The sequence below is a fragment of the Prosopis cineraria genome, unplaced genomic scaffold (assembly GCF_029017545.1).
Source record: "Prosopis cineraria cultivar Desert tree isolate PC_DT_omini unplaced genomic scaffold, ASM2901754v1 PC12, whole genome shotgun sequence".
Lineage (NCBI taxonomy): Eukaryota > Viridiplantae > Streptophyta > Magnoliopsida > Fabales > Fabaceae > Prosopis > Prosopis cineraria.
Window position 1 is genome coordinate 2,150,995 of NW_026555343.1, and position 26,961 is coordinate 2,177,955.

General features: G+C 32.5%; 3 protein-coding genes and 1 long non-coding RNA gene across 5 annotated transcripts; 2 read left to right on the top strand and 2 right to left on the bottom strand.

Moving 5' to 3' along the window:
• Positions 1-2,351: 2,351 nt before the first annotated feature.
• LOC129287494 (uncharacterized) lies at positions 2,352-4,816 on the bottom strand. Of its 2 annotated transcripts, XR_008587720.1 has the most exons (4): positions 4,478-4,816; positions 4,108-4,396; positions 3,553-3,711; positions 2,352-2,703 (listed from the first exon to the last, which is right to left on the bottom strand). It is a non-coding gene; the product is annotated as an uncharacterized LOC129287494 (long non-coding RNA). The 2 variants fall into 2 exon arrangements; XR_008587719.1 differs by lacking the exon at positions 2,352-2,703 and having other exon boundaries at positions 3,171-3,711.
• Positions 4,817-6,613: 1,797 nt separating this feature from the next.
• Positions 6,614-8,414, bottom strand: LOC129289585 (probable sugar phosphate/phosphate translocator At3g11320). The gene is made up of 4 exons (XM_054926378.1): positions 7,648-8,414; positions 7,442-7,545; positions 7,008-7,236; positions 6,614-6,919 (listed from the first exon to the last, which is right to left on the bottom strand). Exons 1-4 carry the CDS (start codon positions 8,101-8,103, stop codon positions 6,773-6,775), a joined length of 936 nt encoding a protein of 311 aa, XP_054782353.1. The 5' UTR covers positions 8,104-8,414; the 3' UTR covers positions 6,614-6,772.
• Positions 8,415-12,996: 4,582 nt separating this feature from the next.
• LOC129287615 (uncharacterized) lies at positions 12,997-13,715 on the top strand. The gene is made up of 2 exons (XM_054923829.1): positions 12,997-13,210; positions 13,304-13,715. Exons 1-2 carry the CDS (start codon positions 12,998-13,000, stop codon positions 13,622-13,624), a joined length of 534 nt encoding a protein of 177 aa, XP_054779804.1. The 5' UTR covers position 12,997; the 3' UTR covers positions 13,625-13,715.
• Positions 13,716-13,796: 81 nt separating this feature from the next.
• On the top strand, positions 13,797-14,949 carry LOC129287616 (uncharacterized). Its single transcript, XM_054923830.1, has 2 exons — positions 13,797-14,539; positions 14,679-14,949. Exon 1 carries the CDS (start codon positions 13,797-13,799, stop codon positions 14,268-14,270), a length of 474 nt encoding a protein of 157 aa, XP_054779805.1. The 3' UTR covers positions 14,271-14,539; positions 14,679-14,949.
• The last annotated feature ends 12,012 nt before the right edge of the window (positions 14,950-26,961 follow it).

Consider the following 26,961-nt stretch of genomic DNA (forward strand, 5'->3'; position numbering starts at 1 on the left):
ATTCACATAACTTCACTTGTTTTAATTTCATTTCACTACCCTTGTTTTGCAATGAAATTTCTAACTTTAACTTTTGTTTGGTTGGAGGGAGAGGAGTTAAAATTTTCCCTCCCCTCCCCTCCCCTTGTCCAAATTGGGAGGCCCCCTCCCCCTCTTTGCCCTCTTCTCCTCTCTCTTGTAACCAAACAATATATATGAGAGTAAATGATAGAATGAAAAAGAATAATCATTATTAGAATGGAATGTGATAGAGTGCGCAAAGTGAGACAAAATGGAATGTTTCATTGTTTGAGAATTTTAGTAAAAGAATAAATAATTTTATTTAATCATTATTTAAGAATAATCATAAAATTAATATATTTGAATTAGGTATAATTATATTTTTCAATTTTAAGTTGAGGAGGAGTGAGAGTGAGAGGGTGTGAGAATGATAAAGATAATTTCATAAGAATATTATTTATATTATATTATTTTATCATCAACTCTCCAAATTGGAGGGTCAAGAAAAATGAATTTAGGGATAGTAAGGGATGACTTTAAAGGCTATCCAGGCCATTTCATTCTTTTTAAAAAATTTCTCCCAAACAATGACATAAGTTTTATAGCTATTCTATTCTATTTTATTTTATCTTACAAAAAAAAAACTTTCAAAGATTATTTAAAGATGTGTTTGGTTTGTGTAGATAGGAGGGGAGAAATATATATATATATATATATATATATAAAATTTTATTCTCATTTTATTAGTGTTTAGATACTAAGAAAAAGTATTTGTATCTTTTGAGTTTATTACGGAGAATATATTGATTAAGATGTGATAAATTTACCTCTTCTTTTGCTAATCCCCTCAAGTTAGAGGGGAGTTTGTAGGGAGGGAGAAAAAAAATTTTAAAAATTTTTCTTTCCCTTCCCTCCAAATGTTAAAGCCAAATGAGGAGTGGGTGAAAAAATTCTTCCTCTTCCTTTTAATCAAACAAAAGGCTTTTTGTTACATTTAGTCGAAGAACCTAGACTGAAATTTTTTCTAGGACGCACATTCATTGCATGGTGGGGCCAAGCTAAGCCCACTACTTCATAGCTTATCTTATAGCTATAGATCCCACTTTTGATGATCAACTCGTTAGGACAAAAAAAACCTCCACAGTTCACTAAATTCTTACATTTCCTGCTACTGAAAATATAAACATTTTTTTAAAAAAATTGATCTAAAATATAAAAATAACCTAGTATTTGTAACATTTTTTTTACATTTTACCCTATTTATTAACTTGCATTTTTGTCTTCATTAATTTATGACCATTCTCTTATTGCTCATAAATCTAAACTAACTGTAAAAAAGTAAAACAGTATATTTTTATGTGAATAAAAATTTTATTGATACGTGGATTATTATTAAAAGATGTGATATTTTGGATATACAGTAATTATTGTCAAGAATTAAGAATTAAGATAAAAGCTAAAGCTTGGTACCTAAGAACAGATTGTCGGCGGATAAGAACAGGGAGGCAGGACAACAATGAGTCGCTTTTGGGTTCTGTTCTGAGGCCAACAATTTTTTGGGTTTAGTTCTCTGTTCCCAGCTTTTAATTGATCCAATTGCCCATGTTATAGACAGCTATTTTGAGCCAGTGTATTTGCTACTTACAAAATCGGCGGAATAATTATTAGCAAATTAATTATAAATTTAGTTTTGATTTGAATCATTTGCACTTTTCATGTCAATTTATTGAAACTTAATTCAAAATTAATTTTTTAAAGTAGTTATATTTATATCAAGCATTTTATAATTAATTCAATGACGTGTATATTAAAAATGAATTTATGTTGGGTTCATTGTAGTTGAATGACTGAATAAACAAAAAACTAGATTTTGGCAAGTGCGATATGCGGGATATTTTTTTTCTTATATTTAATTATCAGAAAATCATGCTCAAGACATAGTTATTAGGTACCTCCAAGAACTTTTTAACATCTTAAAATGTATTGTTCTCATGTAGATTCAAGAAGGCAACGCCTATATTCGTGATTTTCTTTAATTAATATGAGGGAAAACTTTGAAATTTGGTTAAAAAATAATTTTTTTATTAATTTCTATGCCTTATAAGTATTATTAGATATTTCACTATTTGTTCTATGTAAATTAAAATCATAGCAAAACCATTTAATTTGCAATGCATTGCCTTTATAAACAATTAGCTTATTCTTACATCCTGGAAAATAAAAAAATAAAGGTGTGTTTTTGTTTTTGAAGTATTTTTTGAGGATCACTTGATATCCTAAAATTTTTATTATAATAATTTTGCTATTAAACTAATAAAAGTGCAGCAAATTAGACCTTGCTGTTAATTATTGAAAATGTTTAGTTGTGGTCAAAGTAGGGTCTAGTTTTTGTTGTTGTCAGGCCTCTTTCCCTTCTCTTTCTCTCTCCCTCTCTTTTTCTATCTTCAAATATGAATGACACAGTGGACTGGCATTTTGAAGCGACACACCTGAACATTGTGAGTAACTTGATGGTGAAGTAGCTGCTTTGGAGCACAATGGTTATGGGGCTGTTGGCCATGTTGTGGCCGCAAGTGACGTCGATTGTACCGGAGATGATGCAGTCATGGTAGAACTGTGTTGTGAGGGTGTCTTGGTATCCATTTAGATAGCAGCTGTAAAAGACGGCTATATGCATGGCCATGAAGCAAGGAACATTCACGCCTGCAAATTCATAATGTTTTGAGATAGGATCGCTGTGAAAATGACCATTGAAGTCTATTGAACTCTGCTTTTTAGACATTAAACAAAGGGAGATCGTTGCTGACGATTGAGGGAGAGAGAGAGAGAGAGATGAAGACGCCAAGCTTCGAGGTCAATGGCAACAGCGAATGTGGTAGAGATGCGAGCTTCAAGGTAGACGATGATGGATGCATGAAATATATAGAGGATTTTAAACTTGATCTATAAATAACAAAAAATTAGTTTTTCTAAAATGATCATAGATATTCTCCAAAGTAAAATTCATTATTTGAAAGGCCATTGCAAGAACATGTATTAATTTTAGTTGAACTCACAATATATAATATTTTTCTCAAATTGCCTGAAAAGGTTAGGATACAATATAATCTTCTAGCTTTTAGGACTTATTTTGCTTCAGCTTTTACATTTGATAAATTTGAGCTACAATATCACAATGAGAGAGTAGGTTCAAGATTTACCATAGCATTGAGTTGATATACACTCAAAGAAATAAGTAACAGAACTGGAAGAACAAAGAATTTGACCTCAATCATGGCGTTAAATCTAATACACCATTTTGGTTGCCACAAAAATAGGCATTTCAGCTTGACTAATAAATACAATAGCAAAAGACTAAATTTAGAGAAAAATGATAAAAATTCAGTATAAATAACCATGTTATTTATATAATTGAAGAACTATAGTTCCTCAAAATAAAAATGAAAATGAAAACTGACAAAAAAATCTTGATACGTCATCAGCAACCAATGAAACAAACCAAAGAAAGCATCAAGAAAAACCAAAGGAATGGCACATTGATAAAAAACAAACCTTCCAGAAATAAGCCTTGTGAATCTACTCCTCAACTTAAAATTAATAAGCCTCAACATTTTCTTCTTCCTTTGTGCCAATCTAAGAAGTCAAATGAAGAAACTTCACATCTCATTCTTTTTTTCACACCAAAGTTACTCCATCATCTTCCTTTTTTTCCTGTAGCCGAAAGAAAAACACCAAAGAACCTTAGGTATGCTTTGTTAAAATTTAGGAGTGAAAAATTGAAGTCTACTATCAAATTATCATCACACTCAATTCAAAAATGTTGTTTTCATCTACAAAAATGATGGAAATCCCATGAAACGAGTTCTTGCAAAGAACTACAATAAAGAGAGGGTAAAGCCAAGTAAGAAATCACAAAAAATCCACTAGAAACCTCTGTGACTAAAGACAAATCAAAGGCCACAGAGCCAGAAAATACCAAAGAGAGGACTTTTAAGTGACACTTACCCATGTCTTGAAATTATTCAAGATGAGTCATTTAAAATTTGAAAAATGGTCTTATTTTAAACAAAGAAAAAATAATTTTCATCAAGAAGTTTATGTTGGAACCTTTTTGCCTTAGATCTTGCTGGTGTCTAGGGTGATTTGAGTTAAACATAAGAAACTCTGCTTCAAGGAAATCAAGAAGTTCTCAGCTGTTTCTGCTAGCAATTCTCTCGTCTCCATCAGCCCTGAAATCTCTTACTATTTCCTAGGCTGATTTTGCTGTTGAGCGGCTGGGAATAGTTGTGGGTCTCAAATGAGCCCTTCGATGGCACACCAATCTTGAGGCTTCCACTCTGTTAGCAATCTCTAGAGCCGCACATCCATTGGAGAGGTCAAGGCAATCAAGCAGACACTTTAAAAAGAACAGACTCGAGTGTCAAACATCAGAAGGTCATCTAGTTTGGAAAAGAAAATGATGAAAGTAGGAACTAACCTGAGCGTCAAACATCAGAAGGTTAACAGATTGAATACACTTGGGAAAACCAGCAAGTAAGATCTTCTACTAAAGGCCTAAGGTTAGAGGCAGCCATTCATGGAGCGACAAGGCAAGGACAAACGAGGTTGAAGAAGGAGATAATGAAGATTCGATGGCCGATGGTTGCAGACTTAGCCAGAAGGGGGGAGGAGCTTGCGAAGTTGGTTATGAAAAAGGGTCGAGCTGGAGAATGCTATCGGATTGAATGAAAATGGGAATTGTCACTTGGGAGGAAAGAGGGGATGATGGAGTTTTGCGAAGGCTTGGGGTTTTTAGATTCCAAAGGCACAAATGTGAGGAGGCGGTTGAGAGGCTAGTTTTTTTTTTTTTTTTTGGGGTAATGGGTAAATGAGAGTGCATTAATGCTTGAACAGAGATTTCGTGAAGAGACCTATATCACTTTCCTCCACTGTTATTAGAGTACAAGGTATGCTAGCTTTAGATAGGAGATAATTGAAGCAACCAGAAGATAAAGATTTATTCAAAACCTGCATTAGATACTTTTCACTTTTTACTAATAAAATGTGTTAAACCAGAAATGGCCCTGACGGGCTTCATATTTTGAGAGAGAAGAGGAGTGTTTCCAATTTTACATGCCCAATAAATTTTAAAAATACCCCTAATTACTGTTTGTATAGATCACTTTTTGAAATAAATTTTTATAATATATTGATGATTGATAATAAATTTATTACTTCATATATTTTTTTGGGTAAATATAAAAAGTAGGTTTTGCCAGCAATATAAATTATCCTCGTCAAAGTACTAAAGGCAAAAGGCAGGCCTCTTTCAATTAAATTGCTAGAAATTACATAAATTAAAATCCAAACAATAAAATGTTCTATTCTATTTTATTATTTAATTATGTATTTTATTCTCCAATTTATTATCTTATACATGCGTATATAAAACTCAATCAATAAATATCATGTACTATATCTATCATTTTTACTATAAATCTTATATTGGTTTGATCATGGGTCCCACATTTATTTGGCATTGCATCCCCCATCTGAATTTTCATTAAACAAAACATTAAAAACGAAAAGAAAAACAATTGTTATTGTTCATCCATATGTAGATGAACAATAGCAATTATATAGTTATATATATATATATATATATAAATATATATATAAGGTTGCTTTTAATTGTGTCGCTAGTTTTGAGAAGAAAAATCACCAAGTGAATAAAAGAAAAAATATCAATGAAAGATCGTTGAGAGAAATTTATAGTAATCAATAATTATTTATTATCAAAGGTTAAATGAATATTTATCTATTCATATTAGTATTTTATTAATAAATTTTTATTCAAGTTTTAATAATTTATTTTAAATTAATAATAATTCATTTAAATTTTAATAACAATTAATTTTTAATTAATATAAATTTTTTCTAACAGTCATTCATGACTATTTTCTCTTAATAAAACCACACATATTTGCAAGAGTTATAATTAGATTCGTTGAATAGTCCAAGTCTATTCATCCAAGAGGAATTTCAAATCGGCCTCCCAATTCTTTGAGAAAAGCTTACTCATTCCATTCAGAGAAATCAAGGTACCCAACGAAGATGCAGGTTGAGTGTAGCATACCTAAAGACGATGGCCCCTTAGCATCATGTATTGGGTTCCAGGTTCAACACGATAATGTCAGTTGGCCAATAATCAGATACCATCCTGACCTGAGTCTTGAGGTTATATATGTGTGTGTTTTCTTATTTCTGACTCTTCGAAATCTCAATTACATTGTCAGGAACACGCGTGTTTTGCTATTGTACATAAAGAAACCGCAAGAATGACAGCATCAACACTTGACGGACTAAATTACAATTGTTTTTGTGAATGAGGTGAATGCTTTGGCACGATTGTCACTGTAACGAAAATTTTACAGGAGGGTGTGATTTAGATGGATTGGCATGAATCAATTTTTTTTTTAACCAATTTTTCTTTTTTTTTATTTTTTATTATCTTTTTTTGAACTTCTAAGGTTAGGATCTCCCCAAAAATACTTAAGATCTACTTGGTTGATGGAAAGAAGTAGAATAGATTGATAAATAATAAAATCATGAATTGATAGAGAGGCGGGAATGATTGGAAGGTGAGAGTCATGGAGTGATAATTTATAACTTAAAAAACATTTTAACCAAAAAAATATTTATAACAAGACTGCTATATGCTCATAAAGAAAAATTGAGGGTACTCTGTATTTTGGAGTGGATCAACAACTCCTCTGTTGCCATGGCACAAGTTTCAGGTATACCTCTTCTTGGTTTCACTGTAAAGAACAACGCCAATCACAGTGAGAGCATAGCCCAACATTCCTACTGTTGAAATTGGATTCTTGAATATTAATATTGACACCACCACTGCCACTGCCCCCTTTGCATTCCCTAAAACCTGCCAATATATTACTGGATTACGCACATGCACGAGATATAACCACAAGCTTTTTTAGCTGTTTAGATTTGGAATGATATATACATACCTGAAGAGTTAGGGCACTGGTATATTTGGTGACCAAGAAATTAGTCAAGTTGACAAAATAAGCAAGGGAGGAACTGAAGAGCAGAAGCCAGACGATTCTGACATCGTTTCTGGCCAGATTCATCGCGATCCAAATCACATCTTTCTCCATTAACAATGCTGCTGGAAGTAACACCACCGTTGCCATTGGTGCCATGTACATCAGCAGATTCATGGAATTCATCTTTTCCCTGAATATAAGAGAACAAAACAATGTATATATTGTTAGATTGTTTAGGCATAAGACTTGAGCTGATATGAAAAGTTCATATCAGATAAAGTTGTGTGGTGTTCTTCCATGGCTCTTTTCCTATTTGTTACCTCCCTAACACGCGCGCGCGCATATAACTTCTAATTTTTTCTCTCTGGAACGAAACAAAAAGAGAAGATGCCTACCCCTCTGAAGATAACAAAACGCCTTGCAGCACAGATTTAAATGCTCTTGCGGCAGTTGCTGAAACGCATACCAGAAATCCAAAAAGATGGAAACTTGGTTCACCCTACAGCAAAATGATACATGCATGAGAAGGATTTGACAGAATCGAACATGACTAGTAATGGGGGTGCTTCAAAAGAAAAAATGAGGATCAAAATCTGATTACCCCAGTAGCTATGACGACCCCTGCAACGACAGGCACGAGAGTGGCGTAAGTAACCCAAGCTTCCCTTTTCCTGTTCACCAGGTAAGCAAAAACGGCAGTGAAAAATGGGGTGGTTGCTCCAATCGCCTGGTTAAACGACACCGGTATATACTTGAGCGAGATGTTTCCGCAGACGATGGAGAAGCAGAAAACGACACTCAGCCCACAGATTTTCAGCAACTGGCTCCTCGATTTTATACTCTGAAACGGTACGACGTTCATCACGTAAACGGCAACGTAGCTGAAGAACGAGCACGCCGTCATGTGACACAGAGTGAGGAAAACAGGGTACGCGAACCCGTAATTGCTGAGCAAGTATTTGTTGAAAAGAAGAACACCAATGTTTGAACTGTACCAAGATATCACCGCCCCAACCGTCGACCATGGAATCTCGCTCGAAATCTCCATCTGGGTCATCACAAGTTGATCTTGCTAGCCGGGAATTCCTCAGATGAGATAAAGAAATATAGTTAAGTTTCGAATTTGAAGGTGATAATGTAATTAATGGTCAGAACTCAGGACAGAGAAGAAACTATCCTCTTTTCCCATTCTGGGAATTCCTCAGAAGAGAGAAGAAGAAGGTGTGAAGGCAAGGTAATGGTGAGAAGTTATGACTGAGAGAGAGTGATTGCAAATAAATGGAGAGAAGAGAAGGAGAGTCACAGAGATGTGAAATTGTGGGTCAGCTATAATTTTCAGAGATCGGAATTGGAAGCAAAATAAGCATTTATTTGATGCACGTTTTTGAGTTAGATGGGATTATTTTAGACGTGGGACTGTTGTTATCATACAGCTTAGAGCAGAGACAGAGAGAGAGAGAGAGAATGTCAGGGAGGTTTAATAATGAAGTGATAGCAAAATTCTTCGTTGAGATGTTATCAAGCTGCTAAGGACACATTTGGGCAGGGGAAATTGAATTACAAGGTGGTTTTAATGTATCATGTGCATTTCTTCAAGGTGAGGAAATTGACAATTAAATATGTAATTATTTTAACATTCATGAATTGGCCAGTAGCACACTCAAAGGTTTAATAAGCTACAAATTATTGAAATCTTTTAAGTTATTGTCACGTTATTGAGAGTTGAGATTGTGTACATTGGCCATTGGCCTGGGTTCCAAGCAAGAAAAGGTCAAAACTTGGCAGTGATGCGTAATAATAAATGGAAAGAGTTGAATCCATAGAGGAAGAGATAAAGAGGGAGGCTAATAAGGATGTGTGGGATATAAAAGTTAGACAAAGGAATGGCCGGCCTGTGATTACAAGGTGGTGACCACCCTGAACACCTTGCGTTTGGCTGCCGGCAACCCCAAAGCCCTTTTCCTCTATTTGTTCAACATAAATAAAACTATACTATCTCTTGTCTTTATTATAGAGCGCATCCTAATTTTTTTTTAACACTATAAGATATTAATTACATTTTTAATATTTTTTATTTAAATTCATTAACTATGAAAAAGAGTTCAATTCAAATTTAAATTTTTTTATTTAAATAGGAGTAAAATTAAAAATTTATTTCATTTTTAGACAAAATTAACAACTTGACTGCCTCTTATTGATTTTGAAGAGATAGTTAAAGATGATTTATAATAGGGATTGGAGCAAGCATTCTCTTTAGTCTTACTTATAAGACAAAATTTTAAAACCTTATTTTATTCCAAATATTATATAGACAAAGATTTGGTAGTTAATTTTTTTTAATCTTATCATTCCTTAACTACAATAAATTGTTCACATGCTTTTGATTTCTATAGAGCATTTTATTTCGGTTATTAACTTATTAAGGGTAAAATTGAAAAGTCATATATTTTATACAAGTTTAAGGTATTACTACATTTTCTTAAGGTAAAAAAAAAAACTACATTTTTTAAAAAACCATAAAGTTTGCTAACTTTGCTCCATAATTAGGATTGGAAGGAGTGTACCTTATCTAATCTTATTTTAAATGTGAGCACTAGTTAAAGAGCTTGTTTTGATCAATTTGTAAGACTTTAATACCACTTGTCTGTCTTATTAATTTTTTTTTTCCAAACCTAACCCGGTTTATTACACACTATTTTCACTTCAAAATATTAGGAAGATTTAATAGAGAGGTATTTTTATAAAATTATCATATATTTGAACACATTAATAACAAATAACCAACTTAACTGGTTTTCTAGTCTTCTGAATTAGTTAATTAGTTTCTACATTTAAAATATGTTGGAGTAATATATATAAAGAATCGCATGAAGCCATGAACCAAACAACCACAGGATAATTATTATTCTCCAAGACTTATTCTTTGTTAAAATAAAACATCATTTTGTTGCATATGTTTTTCTTGTTATCCATGTATGATTATTCATACAATCCATGATGATTTTCATGAATGAACTTCATTCATGAAAATCATCATGCATTGTATGAATATTAATCATATATAATTACAAGAAAAACACTTGCGTCAAAATAATATTTCATTTTAACAAGAAAAACATACATAGCAGTTGCCATAACTTTTAAGCATCAAAATTTTCAATGAATGAGCGTGCATGTTCATGGACAAGCTCAAGTGTAAATGAGACTTGGGTTCTTGAATTGAAAGGCAATAAAAATATGAAAACCCATTCAAGATTTTGATGTGAATTATGAAATATAAGCTTTCAAGGGAATTCAGCGTTGGTACTTATTACGGCTTGCTCCTCGACAAAAGACAAGCATGATAATCGATGCGTAGAAAAAAGCAAGCATCGAAAGAGAATAAAATCTATATATAATGAAAAATACCAACATTTTGTGTAAAACTTCTCAAATTTTATAAAATTTTAAATATGGGTAGATCTGAAAATGAAAGTACAGAAAATTAATTCAATTCATCATGATTTGATCCATAACTTATAAGGTTAGATGATTTCTAAGTGTCTCTAAATTCTTTTTAAGTTTTGAGACATGTATTGATCTTGCTAATATCATAAAATTCAACTCACCTAAACTTTTGTCTATTAAAAACAAACAAAAAAGAAAATGGAGGCAAGCCCCAAATAAAAGAAAGCATCCCACCTCATGGCAACCAGCTCTGGCTAACCAATTAGCTAGCAGGATACAAGATCTGAAAACAAAATGCAAACCAAGATTAGCATTATCCTTGAGCATATTAGATAAATCAGCAACCAAATCATTAGCAGGCCTTGGCCCAAAAAAACAAAAACATAAGGGCAATCTGGGCATATAGCCCGTCCCAAAACAGGTCCACCACAGAGCCTTGTGCATTTCTAAAAGCAAATCCAGAGCTACCTTTAACAGAAGCAGCATAAAAAACAAGCATCCACGTTAAGGTGGAAAGAATTTTCGGCTTGAGAATCCAAAAATCAGAGAGACAGTTGCTAGCTAGTCTGCACTGATTACCCAGGAAACATCAGGAATTGTACTGATTTCAAACACCTCATTGCAATCGGCTTTTCAAATGTACCAACACAAATAAGCAGCTAATTTGAGCTTGATTATAGTCATTGTTCTATAGACTATTTAGAGTCACATATATACAGCCAAGATTCAAAACTTCAAACGTTAAATTCATTAACAGTCAAGTCCAAGGCGCAGTGAAGGCAAAAAGAAGAGGCGCTACATTTCTGCTCCCAAAGAGCCTCTCGGATGGGCAAGGCACTGAAAGTCAACTAGTTATTGAACCAACAAAGACACTAGTTCAAAAAATCAATTCCTAATCGAATCATAGTCACATCAATCTTGAACAAAGTATTTTATTAAAATGATTAAGATAGTTCACCTATTTATCAATTTGATTGACCCGGTTTTTAATATTGTGATAATAATAGGCAATGCAAGGCTACAAACCCTCCAAAGCAAGTAATGGGCCTTTGGTTGAAATTTCAGAGATCCAATTTATTTTCCAAAGATCATTAAGAGTGCATGAAATAAGGCCCTGAAGACTATCATATACAGGAAAGGAGAGATTTATAGACAATCTCAATTTTATTTCACAAGTTCTTTTACAACTGAATGGGTATTTTGTGTGTGTGTGTGTGTGTGTGTGTGGTGCAAACAAAGGGCTTAAGCCCACAAGTCAGAGTGGAGGCTCATGCCTATTCAGGGGATCACTTGAATAGGTAAATATCTTATTGCTTTAAATGCATTGAAGTCCTATATAAAGAGGAATTACTTCAATTATTAATAAATTTTATAGTAATTAATTTTTTTATGTGAGATTTATATATAATTTTTCCTATCTTATTTCACAACTTTTATACTTTTAAAAGTGAATATATATATATATATTATATTTAAAAAATAAAAAGAAAATAGGGAGAATTTTAGTTAAGGATCATGAAAGAGATTTAATTTGCCCAAAAATATTTTAAAATTTTAATTCAGTCAAAAGGAGAAAAGTCAAAAGAATTTTAATGGTGAAAGGACCAAAACTTCATGTATTATGCAGAATCATTAGTTGTTAATTTTTGTATTGCACTTATTAATTTATCAATATCACTTGTAAATTACATCTATTTGTCAAACAATCAATAATATTAGTTGTTAATTTACTAACATTAGTTGTAAATTACAAGACCTGTCAAAAATTAACAATTGATGTTAGTAAATTATAAGACCTATTAGTAATTTACAACTGATATTAGTAAATTAATAAGTAAAATTGATAATTTAACAACTGATGTTGTTGCTTATTATTGAAAAATTGATATCGATTTTTCTATAATTATTAATATATCAACTTATATAATTTACAACTCATATTTGTAAATAAATAAGTAAAATAAAAAATTAACAATAAGTAATTTTGCATAATAAGTGAAGGATATTTTAATTTTTTTATCGTCGAAATTCTTTTAACTTTTTTTTCTTAGATTGAATTGAAATTTTAAACTGTTTTTGAACCCACCTAAAATTAAATTTCTTCCTTGATTCTTAGTTCAAATTGTCCCAAGAAAATATATTTTGGTATATTCGACAACCTCTACCAAAATGAATTTCATACACAACAATATTTTTGTTTTTCTTTTTGTTTTTGTTGTTTTGTTTTTTGGTCTGCATGAATACATGGATTGAAGCCAAGTCACTCAGAAGAAACTGGAAGCTCCACGTCACACCACCTCCCCCCGCTCCCCCCGGGGGCGAAAACAAATTGGAAAGTAAGCAGACGCTCACTGTTACTGAAAAACAACAGAAAAGCGAGTCCCTAGGAAGCTTCTTCTTCATTTCCCATCTCTTTTTCCATTTTGCCTTTTGGATTCGGTTGATTAATTCCACTTGAGAAATCAGAATTTCCCATATCGGATTTTTTGCCTGTGAACTCAACTATGGCTTCCGTGCATGGCCCTTCATCGTCCCCTTTGAGACTTTTTGTGGACAAAGAAAGAAACAAAGTGGTTGTGGGTGAAGCAAGTGCAGCTCTCACAGACGTTCTCTTCAGTTTCTTAACCCTTCCTTTGGGAACCATCGTTCGGCTTCTCTTCAACAAGCAAACCTATTTGAACAACCTCTACCAAAGTGTCCAACATTTGAACACACAGGTACATGCACTCATATTTCTGAATGTACATGTTCAATTTTATTTTTTTAAAAATAAAAATTGTATGAGTGAAACAAAATTTGCATGTGAATAGGTTTTGTGGAATGGAATCTGTAAGAAAATGTTGTTGTGTCCGCGTAATCCGAGCCAGAAGCTTTGCCAGAAACTAAGATTCAATGTGGATGACACAGAGCCCACCAAATATTTCATGTGTGGCTCCTGTAGAGAGTCTGGCGATACATGGGTAAGTACTTTTGCAGAAGTGAGTTGCACATGTGGAAAACTGATGGACCAAGAGATGAAGGTGGAGGGGGAGGAAGATAATAATCCAAAAGGAGATGGTGTTTTTGTTAAAGGCGAGAGTATGTATTTGATCTTTGATGATTTTGACAGTACGTCAAAATTCTGCATGTAACACTATCCATCAGCTCGTCCAACTTGGCTACACAGACTTCACCAAGCTCACTGAAATCTCTCCAAACGTTGGCTTAAACCAGGTCATTATTGTTATCGCTTTCACTCTGTTTCACTTAATACACATGTAACACCTTGGTTGAATTTGATGTTCCATGTGTGTGTTTTAGATTATGGAATTGTTGAAGCGTGCCTTGATCTCAGCATCTCCTCTCACTGACGTATTCTTGGCTCCAGAAGCTGGTGGATCCAAGCCTGTGTCGTCTTTTGCAGCTGGACTAGCTTCGCAAGATGTGCATGGGAGGAATTCTTCATATAATCTCCAGATAACAGTGAGCAAGTCAAAGAACAAATTCCTGTTTGCTGAGGAAGATTTCGCTGATTTTCTATTCAGTTTCCTGGCCATGCCTCTTGGATCTACTCTCAAGCTTTTAGATGGCAATGTCAATCTGGGTTCAATGCATAATCTGCATAAAAGTGTGAAGGGTCTGAATCCTTCATGGTTTGGACATTATCGCTCTCCATACTCTCCATTCTCTCCATTACTGGATCTAAAGGGTGCTTCTCAATATGGCTGTAAGAAGCAGAGATTAGATGTCCTAGAAGAAGAAAGGCCTAAATACTATCATGGCACAGGCGTCTATTGAAATAACACATGTTATTTAAGCAATAATGGAGTGATTTCGAAGGACCCTGCTAAGACACAGAGTCCATCGCCGCTGATGTTTCATGACCCAAGATCTGCTGATGGAAGGAGAGGATGCGTGGGATTTGTGAGAAGACCAGCACTTTTTGCTGTGATGGATGATCTCAAGTCAAGCCATTGACATCTACTTCAAGCATTTCGTTTCTGCAGAAATTGAAGGTCCCTCTGAACGATTTGGAACAGCATAAGGTGACAATTCACAAGACTGAGGTAAAATTTATGCTCTTGTGATTTTCTGGAAATTAAAGACTGATTTATTAGGTGAATTAAGAATATGGAAAAAGCTGGGAAAAGTTGTTATTTTCAATATGAGTGTTACATCAATCATCAATTATTTTGCATGGTTCAGGCACTGTGTCTGTTGGGATCATCTTTGACATCCCAAGCTGCATTGATGAATGGGCTTTTCTACCTGGTGAAGAAGCAAAAAGAAGAAGCGACCAATGTTGATCCTACTCGGCCCGCCTACTGAATAATGGATAATTGTATTAAAAAAACAAAGAAACCAAAGCTTGAACTTTTTGCATCTGGTTATAAGGGAAGGGGCATTCTAGAACTTCTTCATTAAGTTTGGATATTTTGATTTTGCATCAGATGGCAATGGCAATATCTTGCATTAGATATATGTATGGAACTTAAAAGTTGTGATGTAAATAAATAGAATTGTCATAATGGCAATATCTTGCATTGGATGGAACTTTTATATCAGCCAAACACCAAAGACAACAAGCATCTAGATATTTTAATGGAACTTAAAAATGTTGTGATGTAAATAGATAACTATCCACTCGTTACTTGCATGTGGATTTTGTTATGATAAAAGTGTCAAGATAATCATAATCATAATTTTGCCTAAATATTAAAAAACACGATGAGTCATAAAATAATTATAACCATTATTAAATCCATGCACATTTTGTCAAAGTTATATATTAAAATTTATGTTTATAATAATAGATATTAAAAATGTACACCAGTCAAAATTAATGCACCTTTTGATATTCTTTATCATAATCCGTATAAATATGAATTGATTAGAGTTATGAATATGAAGAGAAAGTGAAAAGTATAGAGTCATTTTTGGTCTTATTCCATGCAAGGTACAGTGCACTAGGGAACCTATTTATGTGTATAAATATAATTTAATCATACATCTAAATTTGATATACTCTTAAGGCTCTTTCATCACTCTCATACGCTCCATCCTCGAAGCAAAATCCTATTTGAGAAATTTTACCTAGTAGATTTCGTCTTTGCTTGCTAGCTAAGTTATGGTTTCCATGCAAGACCAAGCATCTCCTTTGAAACTTTTCGTCCACGAAGAAATGAACAGAGTGGTGGTGGCTGAAGCAAGTAGAGATTTCGTAGATGTTCTGTTCAGTTTCTTAACCCTTCCACTGGGAACCATCATTCGACTTCTTTCATTAGAGATTGGTTGCATCAACAACCTCTACCAAAGTGTGAAAGATTTCAACATGCAGGTAAGTTGAATTAAATAACGTAATGTTGCTAAATTTGTATGTGAAGCTGAATTAATTTGTCTCTACATATATAGGTTTTCTGCATGAAATCTGTAAAAAAAAATGCTACTGTGGCCGCGTAATCTGTGTGGAAAACTGTGCCAGAATCTAAGATTCAATATCGATGACACAGAGCTCACCAAGTATTTCATTGATATGTGATTCCTGCGGTGTGGGTGGTGGAAAATTGCCTAGTCCTTTTGCTGGAGCGAGTTGCTCGTGTAGGAAACTGATATGGCCAGTGAAATTAAGTTAGAGGGGGAGAGAGATAATCCCAAAGGAGATGGTGCTTTTATTAGAGGCGAGAGTATGTACTTGATCTTTGATGATTTAAGAGTTCTTCAAAATTCTCCAGCAAACACTGTCCACCAACTTCTCCAACTTGGTTTCACAGCCTTCACCAAGTTCAATCAAGTCACTCCAAATGTTGGCTTAAACCTAGAAATATTTTCATGAATATTTCTTATTTTCAAATTTTATGGAAGCCTTCTCTTAAAAACAAATTCGTTTGTTAAAAGTATTATATCCATTCTTCTTCTTCTTATTTTTTTTTTTACAGCATAAAACAACTGAACAAATCTAGAATGTATAAACAGTTCTGATATTCTTCATATATAAAAGCGGGCCTTGATCTCCAAATCTCCTCTCAGTGATGTATTCTTGGCTCGGGAAGATGGTGGGTCTAACCCCACATTCTCTTTCATACCTAAACTAGCTCCATCAAAGTGCCGGCCTGATCATCGTGGACTAGCTCGAAGTGTAAATGATTGTGTAATTAATCTCAAGATAACAATGAGAAAGTCAATGAACAAAATCCTGTATACTGAAGCTGAGGCTGATTTTTTTTTTTTTTCTGATTTTCTGTTTAGCTTCTTGATAGTTCCCCTTGAATCTACTCTAAAGCTTTTAGAAGGCAATGTTACAATGGGATCTATGCAAAACCCGTACGAAAGGGTGAACGGGACGACGTTCATCACGTAAACGGCAACGTAGCTGAAGAACGAGCAAGCCGTCATGTGACAGAGAGTGAGGAAAACAGGGTACGCGAACCCGTAATTGCTGAGCAAGTATTTGTTGAAAAGAAGAACATCAATGCTTGAACTGTACCAAGATATCACCGCCCCAACCGTCGACCATGGAATCTCGCTCGAAATCTCCATCTGGGTCATCACAAGTTGCTATCTTTCTAGCTGGGAATTTCACAGATGAGATAAAGAAATATGGTTATGTTTCGAATTTGAAGGTGATAATGTAATTAATGGTCAGAAATCAGGACAGAGAAGAAACAATCCTTTTCTCCCATTCTGGGAATTCCTGAGAAGAGAGAAGAAGAAGAAGAAGAAGAAGAAGAAGGTGTGAAGGCAAGGAAAATGGTGAGAAGCTATGACTGAGAGCGACTGATTGCAAATGAATGGAGAGAAGAGAAGGAGAGTCACAGAGATGTGAAATTTTGTGGGTCGGCTATAATTTTCAGAGATCGGAATTGGAAGCAAAGTAAGCATTTATTTGATGCACGTTTCTGAGTTTGATGGGATTATTTTCAGACGTGGGATTGTTGTTATCATATAAGGCCGTTTGGTATGATGAGATTAGAAGGGTTGAAATGGATATGAAAATAAAATTATTTTTTTTTATATTTGATTGGCTAAAATTACATGAAATTAGACTTGTACGTAAAAGTCATTTTCATCAAAATTGATAAAATTGAGTTTCATATAAAAAACTCAATTTTTAAAATTCATCTTTTCAATTTCTGTTTTTACTCTTTCTCTCATCCACCGAACTGATGGCAACTTTTGCCCAATGAAAAACTGAACACATACTAAGCCTTGAGACACATTGCAATTTAACTCACCTAAAGTTTTGTTCATTAAAAAAAAATGTAAACTAAGATTTGTATTATCCTTGAGCATATTAGATAAATTAGCAACCAAATCATTAGCAGGCCTTGGCCCAAAAATTAAAAAATAAAAAACAAATAGCAGGCCAATCTGAACATATATGGCTCTTCCCAAAACGGGTCCACCACAAAGCTGTATGCATAATTCTGAAAGCAAATCCAGAGACACCTTTAACAGCGGCAGCATAAAAAACTAGTATCCACGTTAAGTTGGAAAGAATTTTCGGCTTCAGAGTCCAGAGTTCAGAGAGACTGCTGCTAGCAAGTCTGCACTGATTACCCAGAAAACACCAGTCAAACACCTCATTATACCAACACAAATAAGCAAGTAATTAAAGCTTGATTACAGTCATTGTTCATGAGATTATTGAGAGTCATACATTTAAAAGCCAAGATTCAAACTTCAAACCTGTTGGTCAAAAAAAAAAAAGAAAGAAAGAAAAAAAGAAATATTAAACCTCAAAGGGCAAGCGAACCACACAAAGTTAAGGCATGTTCAGTTGTTCTCCAAGGGGCGGTGAACACAACCAGAAGAGGCAGATGCGCTACATTTATGTTCCCAAAGAGCCTCTCTGATAGGCAAGGCAATGAGAATCGACAGGTCATTGGATCGATTAAAACACTAGCTCAAGTGTTAATTCACCATTAAAATATAGTCAAATTAATGATAAATAAAATATTTTATTAAACTAATTAATATACTAATTTAATGATTTACTAGTTTAATACTGCAGCTACAAACCTTCCAAAGCAGGGGGCAGACCTTTGGTTGAAATTTTGGAGGCCCAATGTATTTTTCAAAGAATATTAAAGCCTTGTTTGATTGTTACAAGAGACAAAAATAGAGTGAATAAAAAAATTAAAATAAAAAAGAATTAAATCATCTTTTTCCTTTATGATAAATATAATAAAACTTAATATTATATGCTACAAATGTATAAATTATCATACCATTAAAAAATCTTATAAATCATGATTCTTAATTATATTGATTAGGAAAATATTATTCATCTATTCCTCTTCGCATTTTAATCATCTTACATTTATTTTTCTTTTCTTTAATTGAGAGTGTATACAATGAGGCCTTGTAGAATATCATATACGGGAAAAGAAGATTTATGTACAATCTTAATCTTTTTAATGCAAAAATTTAGGTGTGTTGATGTTAGCAAGGGCTTATCAATTCTAGTGCAGACCTCCGAAACTTCTAAAATGTTTATAAAACTACTTACAAACTATTTATCAATAAAGTTTTTATATTAGCAATGAGAGTTGGACCCATCACTTTATGAGTTATAGACTAAATTTTTATTAACTAGATTAATTTTTGTAGGTATATGCAATCTCAAATTTAATTTTTCATTGTCTGTATGAATGGATACATATAGATTGAAATATTGAAAAAATGTTCTTTAGAAGCGAAGGATCCTCCGGCGCTGGACTTGCAAACGAGTTTTGGAGCCAAGTCAATGGACGAATCAGAACAACCGCAAGCTCCATGTCACTCCACATTTTCCACTCAAAGCAAACTAGCGTTTACGCTACTTTTAAAGTAATATTTTAAAGTTTTTTAGAATTGTTTTACATTATAAAAAAGCAAGCTCTATGAAATCCATATGATCAGCGCAATCAACATATACAAAAATATTAATAATAATGTTTGCAATTTGTTCAATAAACAATAAACATGATAATAACTAATTAAATTCTCAATTTGTGACTGATAAATTTTACACATGCAGTGGGAGGGGGTAACATATGCCAATATATACTCATTTTTTTATTATTATTTGTAGAGTTATTTCGTTCTGATTTTACATCCTGAAAAAAGTTTTAACATTAAAAAATATACACTAAGATACAAATTTGTGTGTTACAATTTACTTAGTCTTCCACTTACACATAAACTAACTTCATTTATTGTCCATTTTTATCTATGTTGCTTGGTAGAACTGCCTTTTCATATTGTACATGGCCAAAGAAAAATGATTTCATTTGTTACCAGATAAATCTGTTAAATATGCTCTTCTTCTTCTTCTTCTTATTATTGTTATTTTGAGAGAGAGAGGGATTTGCAAATCTTATTCATGGCTAACATAAATTAAAAAGTATTTTCTTCCCAGCATTAACATTGAAGTCCGTGTGAAATGACTCTAGCGCTAAAAACACCCTTTTTCAGAAAAGAAGAAATTAATTTTCACAGAAGCCTGTATGACACTCACCCATAGAGGAAACTCAAGATTTGAGTCAAATCATAACGCTGACCATGTAAGCTTTAAGTTAGCAACTGATGAATCATCAAAAAGAGGAGTTTTTTTTTTAAGAAACAAATTCAGTCAAGGACCCTTGACCAAACTTAATAAAAAAAAAGACCTCATAATTTTTGAAACTTCACCGAGGGATCCGTACAGAATTGCTCCTGAATTTGTGATAGAAATGATAAAATTATTCTCATTTAAATGAGCAACATAAATGACTCATCCGTTCCCATACTGTATGTTGTTCATGTATTTACGGAATGTTGTTTGTTTTTTTACTTCACTTGTTTATAGGTCTAATTTTACTTAATTTTATTCCGTGTTAATTTCATAATAAGATAACTTGTTTATTCTCATACTCTATGTTGTTCATTTAATTATTAAATATTGTTCATTTCTTTACTTCACTTATTTGTAGCCTTTAGAATGAAATTAAATGAAAATAGGCCTATAAACAAGTGAAGTAGGGAAATGAATAACATTCTGTAAGTAGATGAACAACATAGAGTATGAGAACTAACAAATCATTTATGTTGTTTATTTAAATAAGGACAATATTGTTATTCTATCACAAATTCAACAGAATTTCCGTACGGTTCCTTCAATGAAGTTTTAAAAAATTTGAAATTTTTTTTATTAAATTCGGTCAAGGGTTCTGACTGAAATTTTTTCTTTTTTTAATTAAATCGGAAATTTCATGCTGTTGGCAAATGATCAATTGAAAGAGAAACGTTGAAAAAAAGCCTCATTCTCCAAGATCTCTGCACCTTGATCTCCATATCTCAACGCAATTGTTAACTTGAATGCATTGTGGATATATACAGCGTTCATGTGACTTCACTATGAGGATTAAAATTAACAACTAATTAATTTCAGCCAACTTTATTCTTTAAAAAAATCAAAAGTTATATAAAAGAATGATCTAATAGTATGTTTATACAAAAAAACTCTTCTAATTAATTGGTTCTGAATATTTCCACAATCAATTATATATTCCTATTCTTATAAAAAAATTATATATTCCAATTAAAAAAAATCTCAAGACTAAACACCACTAAAATGCCAAAGGCAAGAAAAAAAAAATGAAAGGCAATCAATTTTGTTTTTTCTAATCCTCGTTCATTGCCATTAGTCATCTCTGGTCTCTTTATTTTGATGTATGTATGTATATATGCATGTCATGCATGCATGCGTGTATAGATGAAACAAATTCAATCGAAGAGCTTAGAGCTCACAAGAAAGAACAAATAATGATAATGGTTCGAGCAATAATAAGATGGAGACACCTCCATCCATCGATGTCAAATTGGCATCATCACGTTCTTCTTCGCCTCCATACTCAACTTCCTAAACACTGGCATCTTGATGCTGTTGATACTGGCTTCAACCTTAATAAACCATGACTCCTGGACGATGCTGAAAAAAAGCTAAAATTAAAACGAATATTGAAAGAAGCATTAAAAAGCTGCTTACATGATTGAATATTCAAAATTTTCAAAGCTTGTGACCAAAAACATTTCAAGGCCAATGAATGCCAGAACTGTACAATATGAGACACAAACAGACTGACTTTGCTAACTTGTCATGGTCTGTGCTTTAACAAATTTAAGGAATAACATCTTGCGTCTTTTAGGCCCTGTTTGGTAGTACAGAATCCTGAATATGGAAATGGAATTTGGGCAGGAATCCGAATAGAGTAGCGTTTGATATATATGAATCAGGATTCTTAGGAATCCTGATTTAATGAAAAAATGCAGAATCAGATTTCATCATTCTATCTATGGAATCGAGCAAACTCCCTGGAATTCAATCTTTTCTCTCTTCTACCCTTCAACTCATTTGCCGTCGAATCCGCCTGAACATCATCTCTTTGTTGTTGGCAATGGTAAATGATGGAAGCACCATCATGACCTGCAACCATCGCCTTTGCCTTTGCCACTCGCCATCACCATCGCTTCTAACTTTTTTGTGCCATCGACATGCCATTTTATGAGTGTAAGAGGTTTGTTTTCTTGATCTGTAGCTCCCTCTCCACTGTCTTCTTCCCCTTCTATTTTTTCTATCATGAGTTACCGGAATCAATAAGTAGGAAAAGGATGACATTTCCAGCAATGGCGACGACAAGGTGACCACCAATGATGACTACCTTTCACCGGCATCGGACGACAACGTCCTTCTCTACAACAGGCTCAGCATAAACTGCAATAGGTTCTTTGTGATGCTCCTTTTCTTTCTCTCTCTACTGCAGACAGGTTGACAGCTCCATCACCGGCGATGAGCCACCTTTGCTCTCCATCGACTCAAGGAGCTTCACACCACCATCACAGGTCGACGACTCCATCATCCAGGGACGACCTGCCTCCGACGACCTCTCTCTCTCTCTCTCTATTGCACACAAGTCAATGACTCCATAACTGGCGATGACCCTAATTCTAGATCTTCGTCGACTTAAGGAGACACACACCACTATCACAGGTCGATGACCCACCTCCCATGACCTCTCTCTCTCTCTCTGTGCGTGTGTGTGTAGGTGTTCCTGGTCTGGGCATGAATATCTAGCAATGGATGTTGTATGAGCTATGTCGTTGAGCACCGCTTCTTCGTCTCGGTGTGAATCTGGCAATGTATAAGGTGGACGAGGAAGACAAAGTAGGTGGGTCTTGGGAGGGTCATGATGCTTAGACTTGATGTAGAGGGATCTGGTAAAAAAAGCTATGCAGAGGGAGTTTTTTTTTATTCAGGGATATTTTAGTCTTTTAATATGTAGATATGCAGATTAAATATTAAATAATATAAGGATTTCATGTACATACCAAACACACATATATAATCCAATTTTAATTCCAATTCCAATTTTAATTTTAATTCTGATTTTATCAAAAAAAATTTCATCATACCAAACGAGGCCTTAGTGTCTTTTGATCAATGGAAGCAAATTTTGCCATTTTCAACCTGTGAAGCTAATTAATTGAACTTGTAAAACGTAGCTTGTAATCAAGCCACATCAAGGGAAATGTCCTTTTCTTTTCAGCTATTCAAAGGGGGCTGCAAAATTCATGTGCTGTCAAAACCCTTCTTCTCTATAACCTGATATCTTAGAACTTTGTGATAGATGAAAAGTGGGTGGATCTTTTTAAAGGTATGATAGAGACTTGAGACCAAGTGCCTCCCACAAATAGTGACGAGTGCATGTGAATTCTGACATCTTTGTTTTGTTTTTTTAAATTCGTTTGGTACTGCTTTCAGTTTTCAGACCCTTCAAGGTCTCCGAAGTGTGCTCATTACGAATAGATAATTGATAGACTATTGACATGGAGACATATCAATATCAATGCAGACATATAAAGGGCAGATAACTAGATATTTTTAATAAAAATTCATACATGAGTTCGCTCATGTTGACAAAACATTACCATAGATTTAACTTTTTATATGAGATATTTTATATCAATTGACAGGCAAATGATATAAAAAATTAAGATTGATAATAATTTTATAATTCTCAGCTTATATGTTAAATTCTTTACATCAATTTTTTAAGATCTGATGTGAAAAAATACTTTTTATATTAATTTTTAAAAAATAATATTTTTACAGAACTAATATGAAAAATAATATTTTTACATCAATTTTAAAATTTTTAAAATTTAAAAAATTAAGTACTTTTTATATCGATTATAATTTTAACCCATGTAGAAATAAACTAATGCAAAAAAATCTTTTAAATTTTTGCATGGTCTTCCTCCTCTCACACAGATGTCATTTTTCACGATTTCTTACTTATAAATTTGATTTTCTCTTTAATCTTCATTATTTTCCTTGTCCGAAATTACAGATCTTCAATGGTATTGATTCTTTTCACCTATTATCATCCTCTTCTTAAAACCCTATCTTCTATTTTTTTCAAAAATCTTCCTCCCCCTTCTTCATCTTCTTCATTTTCAGATGTGCTGGTGTTGCTTTTTACAGCTAGTTGCTTGTGGGTTTAGTAAAAGCATTGATTCCAACCACTTTTTTAGGCTCAAATTAATAAGGTAAGATTGTTTAATCTTATTTCTACCATATAATCTCTTCTTTAGGCTAGTTTTTGTAGAGTTTATGGTTAGGAATTTCGTTTTTGAAGATACCCAATCATTGAATCTGAATTTTATGATGATTTTGAGGTTAAATATGTGTTGTTTAAGTTGTTTTGGTAGTGATTATGACAACAGTGAACTTAAATCTGAAACCTTAGACAAAGTGAATGAATTTTTATGATGATTTGAGGTTGTGAAGGTTAAATAAGTGGCATGCAAATGTAATAATGATTATGACGATTAAGTTTAAGGGTTTAGATGGATTTAACAATGTTAGCTAAAGAAAAGTCATGATTATGATTTCAATATATATCACTTTCAAATATTCTAATGGATTTAACAATATATATTTTATATATGCTCTTTGGTCTTATTTTTGTTTTTCTTTCATTTTCATGACTTAAAAAATTCATTATCTTTAAATCAATTATATGTATGTTTTGGTGCTAATGAATATATGTAGTGATAAACATGTTGTTCTTAAAATCACCTATTAGATTTATTATATTAAATATGCTTAAGGATAGTATACTCTATCAAAATAATTTAAGCCATTTGGATAGATACTTCCTAAGCTTGTATATTTATAATATATCTTTTAATCTTCAGATGTAAAATTTCTTTTATGTTCTAATATTTTCTCTACTATTTTTTTCTCATTTTTTTCTTCTTTTTACTTGGGCTTGTACTTTTTTTTTTAATTTTAAAGGCCCCAAATCTATTCAATTTCTTCTTTTTCTCTCTTTCTTATTTTGTTTCAATCACTTGTTGTTTTTTTATCTTTAATTCTTTTATTTTTTTAATCTCTCTCTCTCTCTCTTGGTTTTTTTTGTCCTCGATCGAATGGCTCTAACATCATATTAGATTTCTCATATTAACTATGCTTAAGGATAGTATACTTCACCAACATAGCTTAAGCCATTTGGATAAATATTTTTAAACTTATATATTTATAATATATCTTTTAATATTTAGATGTGAAACTTCTTTTATGTTCTAATGTTACCAGCTAAGTAAAGTTTTTTTAGAATCCACTATTTTATACTAGTTCAAAACTATTTAATTTAATTTTCTATGAATATATTAGTCACTACATGATCTTACTCATATATAGGGCAATGAGAACATATTAATTGTTCTTGAAAGAATGCACATAAGTTCAAGAATCCTATATGGATTAGACCAAAGGTAAGTGAATAACATTTTATGAACTTATTCAATCATTTCTTATCATTATACAGAGCCATAAACAAACAATAAAGACTAACTTTTGCAACCTTTATGGAGAGTTTGTAAGTTTAGATAGTTCTAGATAATTTTAATAAGTTTATTGAATTTAGGCAAGTTTTGAATATCTTGTGGTTAGTTCATAGTTACAATTTCAATTGTTTGTAAATTGTAAATGAATTATGTTAGATAGTTGATAGTTTTAAAAAATAAAATAGATTGTGTTGTTTGGATAAAAATTTTATATGAATTGTGCTGTTTGTTTGTTTATTTTTATGTATAGGGATGGAGTAGTATATGAAAATATTATATATATATATATATAAAATTACTTTTTACATTAATTGTAACCACAATCGGCATAAAAAGTTAATTTTACCTAATTTTTATATAAGTTATTTTTACATCAGTTGTGGTTATGACTGATGTAAAAAGTTTTACATCAGTTGTGATTACAAACCATGTAAAAAGTGAGTTATTAATTTATTTTTTAAAAAAATTAGATGACTTTCTATATCGGTTATATAAATAATGGATGTAGAAAATAATTGATGTAAAAAGTTAAGGATTTTTTACAGCCTCTGAAACAACATAGTCTTGTAAATTGATATAAAAAGTTATTTTTAATCATTGTAAAAAAACCTTTTCTGTTATAATGAAACATCATTGAATACAACATTATTATATGAAAAAGAGTTTTAGGAAAATAGATAATCTAAGAGCTATTTGATAGAAAACTCTTCACCTAATACTTTTTTAATTCTTTTTATAAGTCATTTCTACTAATCTCATCAATACCGATATTAAAAAAAATATAAAGAATAAAAATGTGTAGAATTCTAAATGTGCTCTTAAATAACAAATTTAAAAAATAATGCCATGTTACTTTTTCTTTTTTATAAAAGGTAATTTTAAAAATATATTTTAAATATTACCTAAAAAGTCACATGTGACTTATAAATAGAACCAAATACATTTTTTAAAATGTGTCTTATAAATAGAATTGGAGGAAATACTTAACTACATTAAATTGAACCCAAAACATCATTGAAATAAATACAAGCCTCTAGTCTTATAGACTTATACAAAAAAGAGATCCATGATAATAGATAATCTAAGGGCGATACTTAAAATCACATGCTTTATTATTTCATCACAATGATTATCTTTATTATTTTCAGTAATTTTAGTAGTTACTTCCACATTCATGTCTCAATAATAGCAGATGTCATAATGAACTTTCACAGATGCCAAATGAAAATGTAATTCCTTACCTCATTGTGTTAAATGCCTTTGGAATCCCAAACCATAAATCAAAATTAATCAAAAGCATTCCTAATTAAAGATATCCTTTATATATATATATATATATATATATTAATTTTAATGCATACATACATATGAAGAGACTCTCTGGATGCAGACCTAGGATAATAGTTTTTCGAATACATAGCGTGAGTTTGCACCAAAGGTTGGTGGTCCTTGTGGTATAGTATTTCTATCTATTGCATTCTCGTTCAGCTCAGCCTGAAAAATTTAAAAAAAAAGTATTGACTTTATTCATTGCAGCAAAATTAAAAGCAAGCAAGGTGCGGGGCCTTTTACAATTGCAAGTTATAGCATATTTATTTTTGGTAGGTGAGACCTTTAA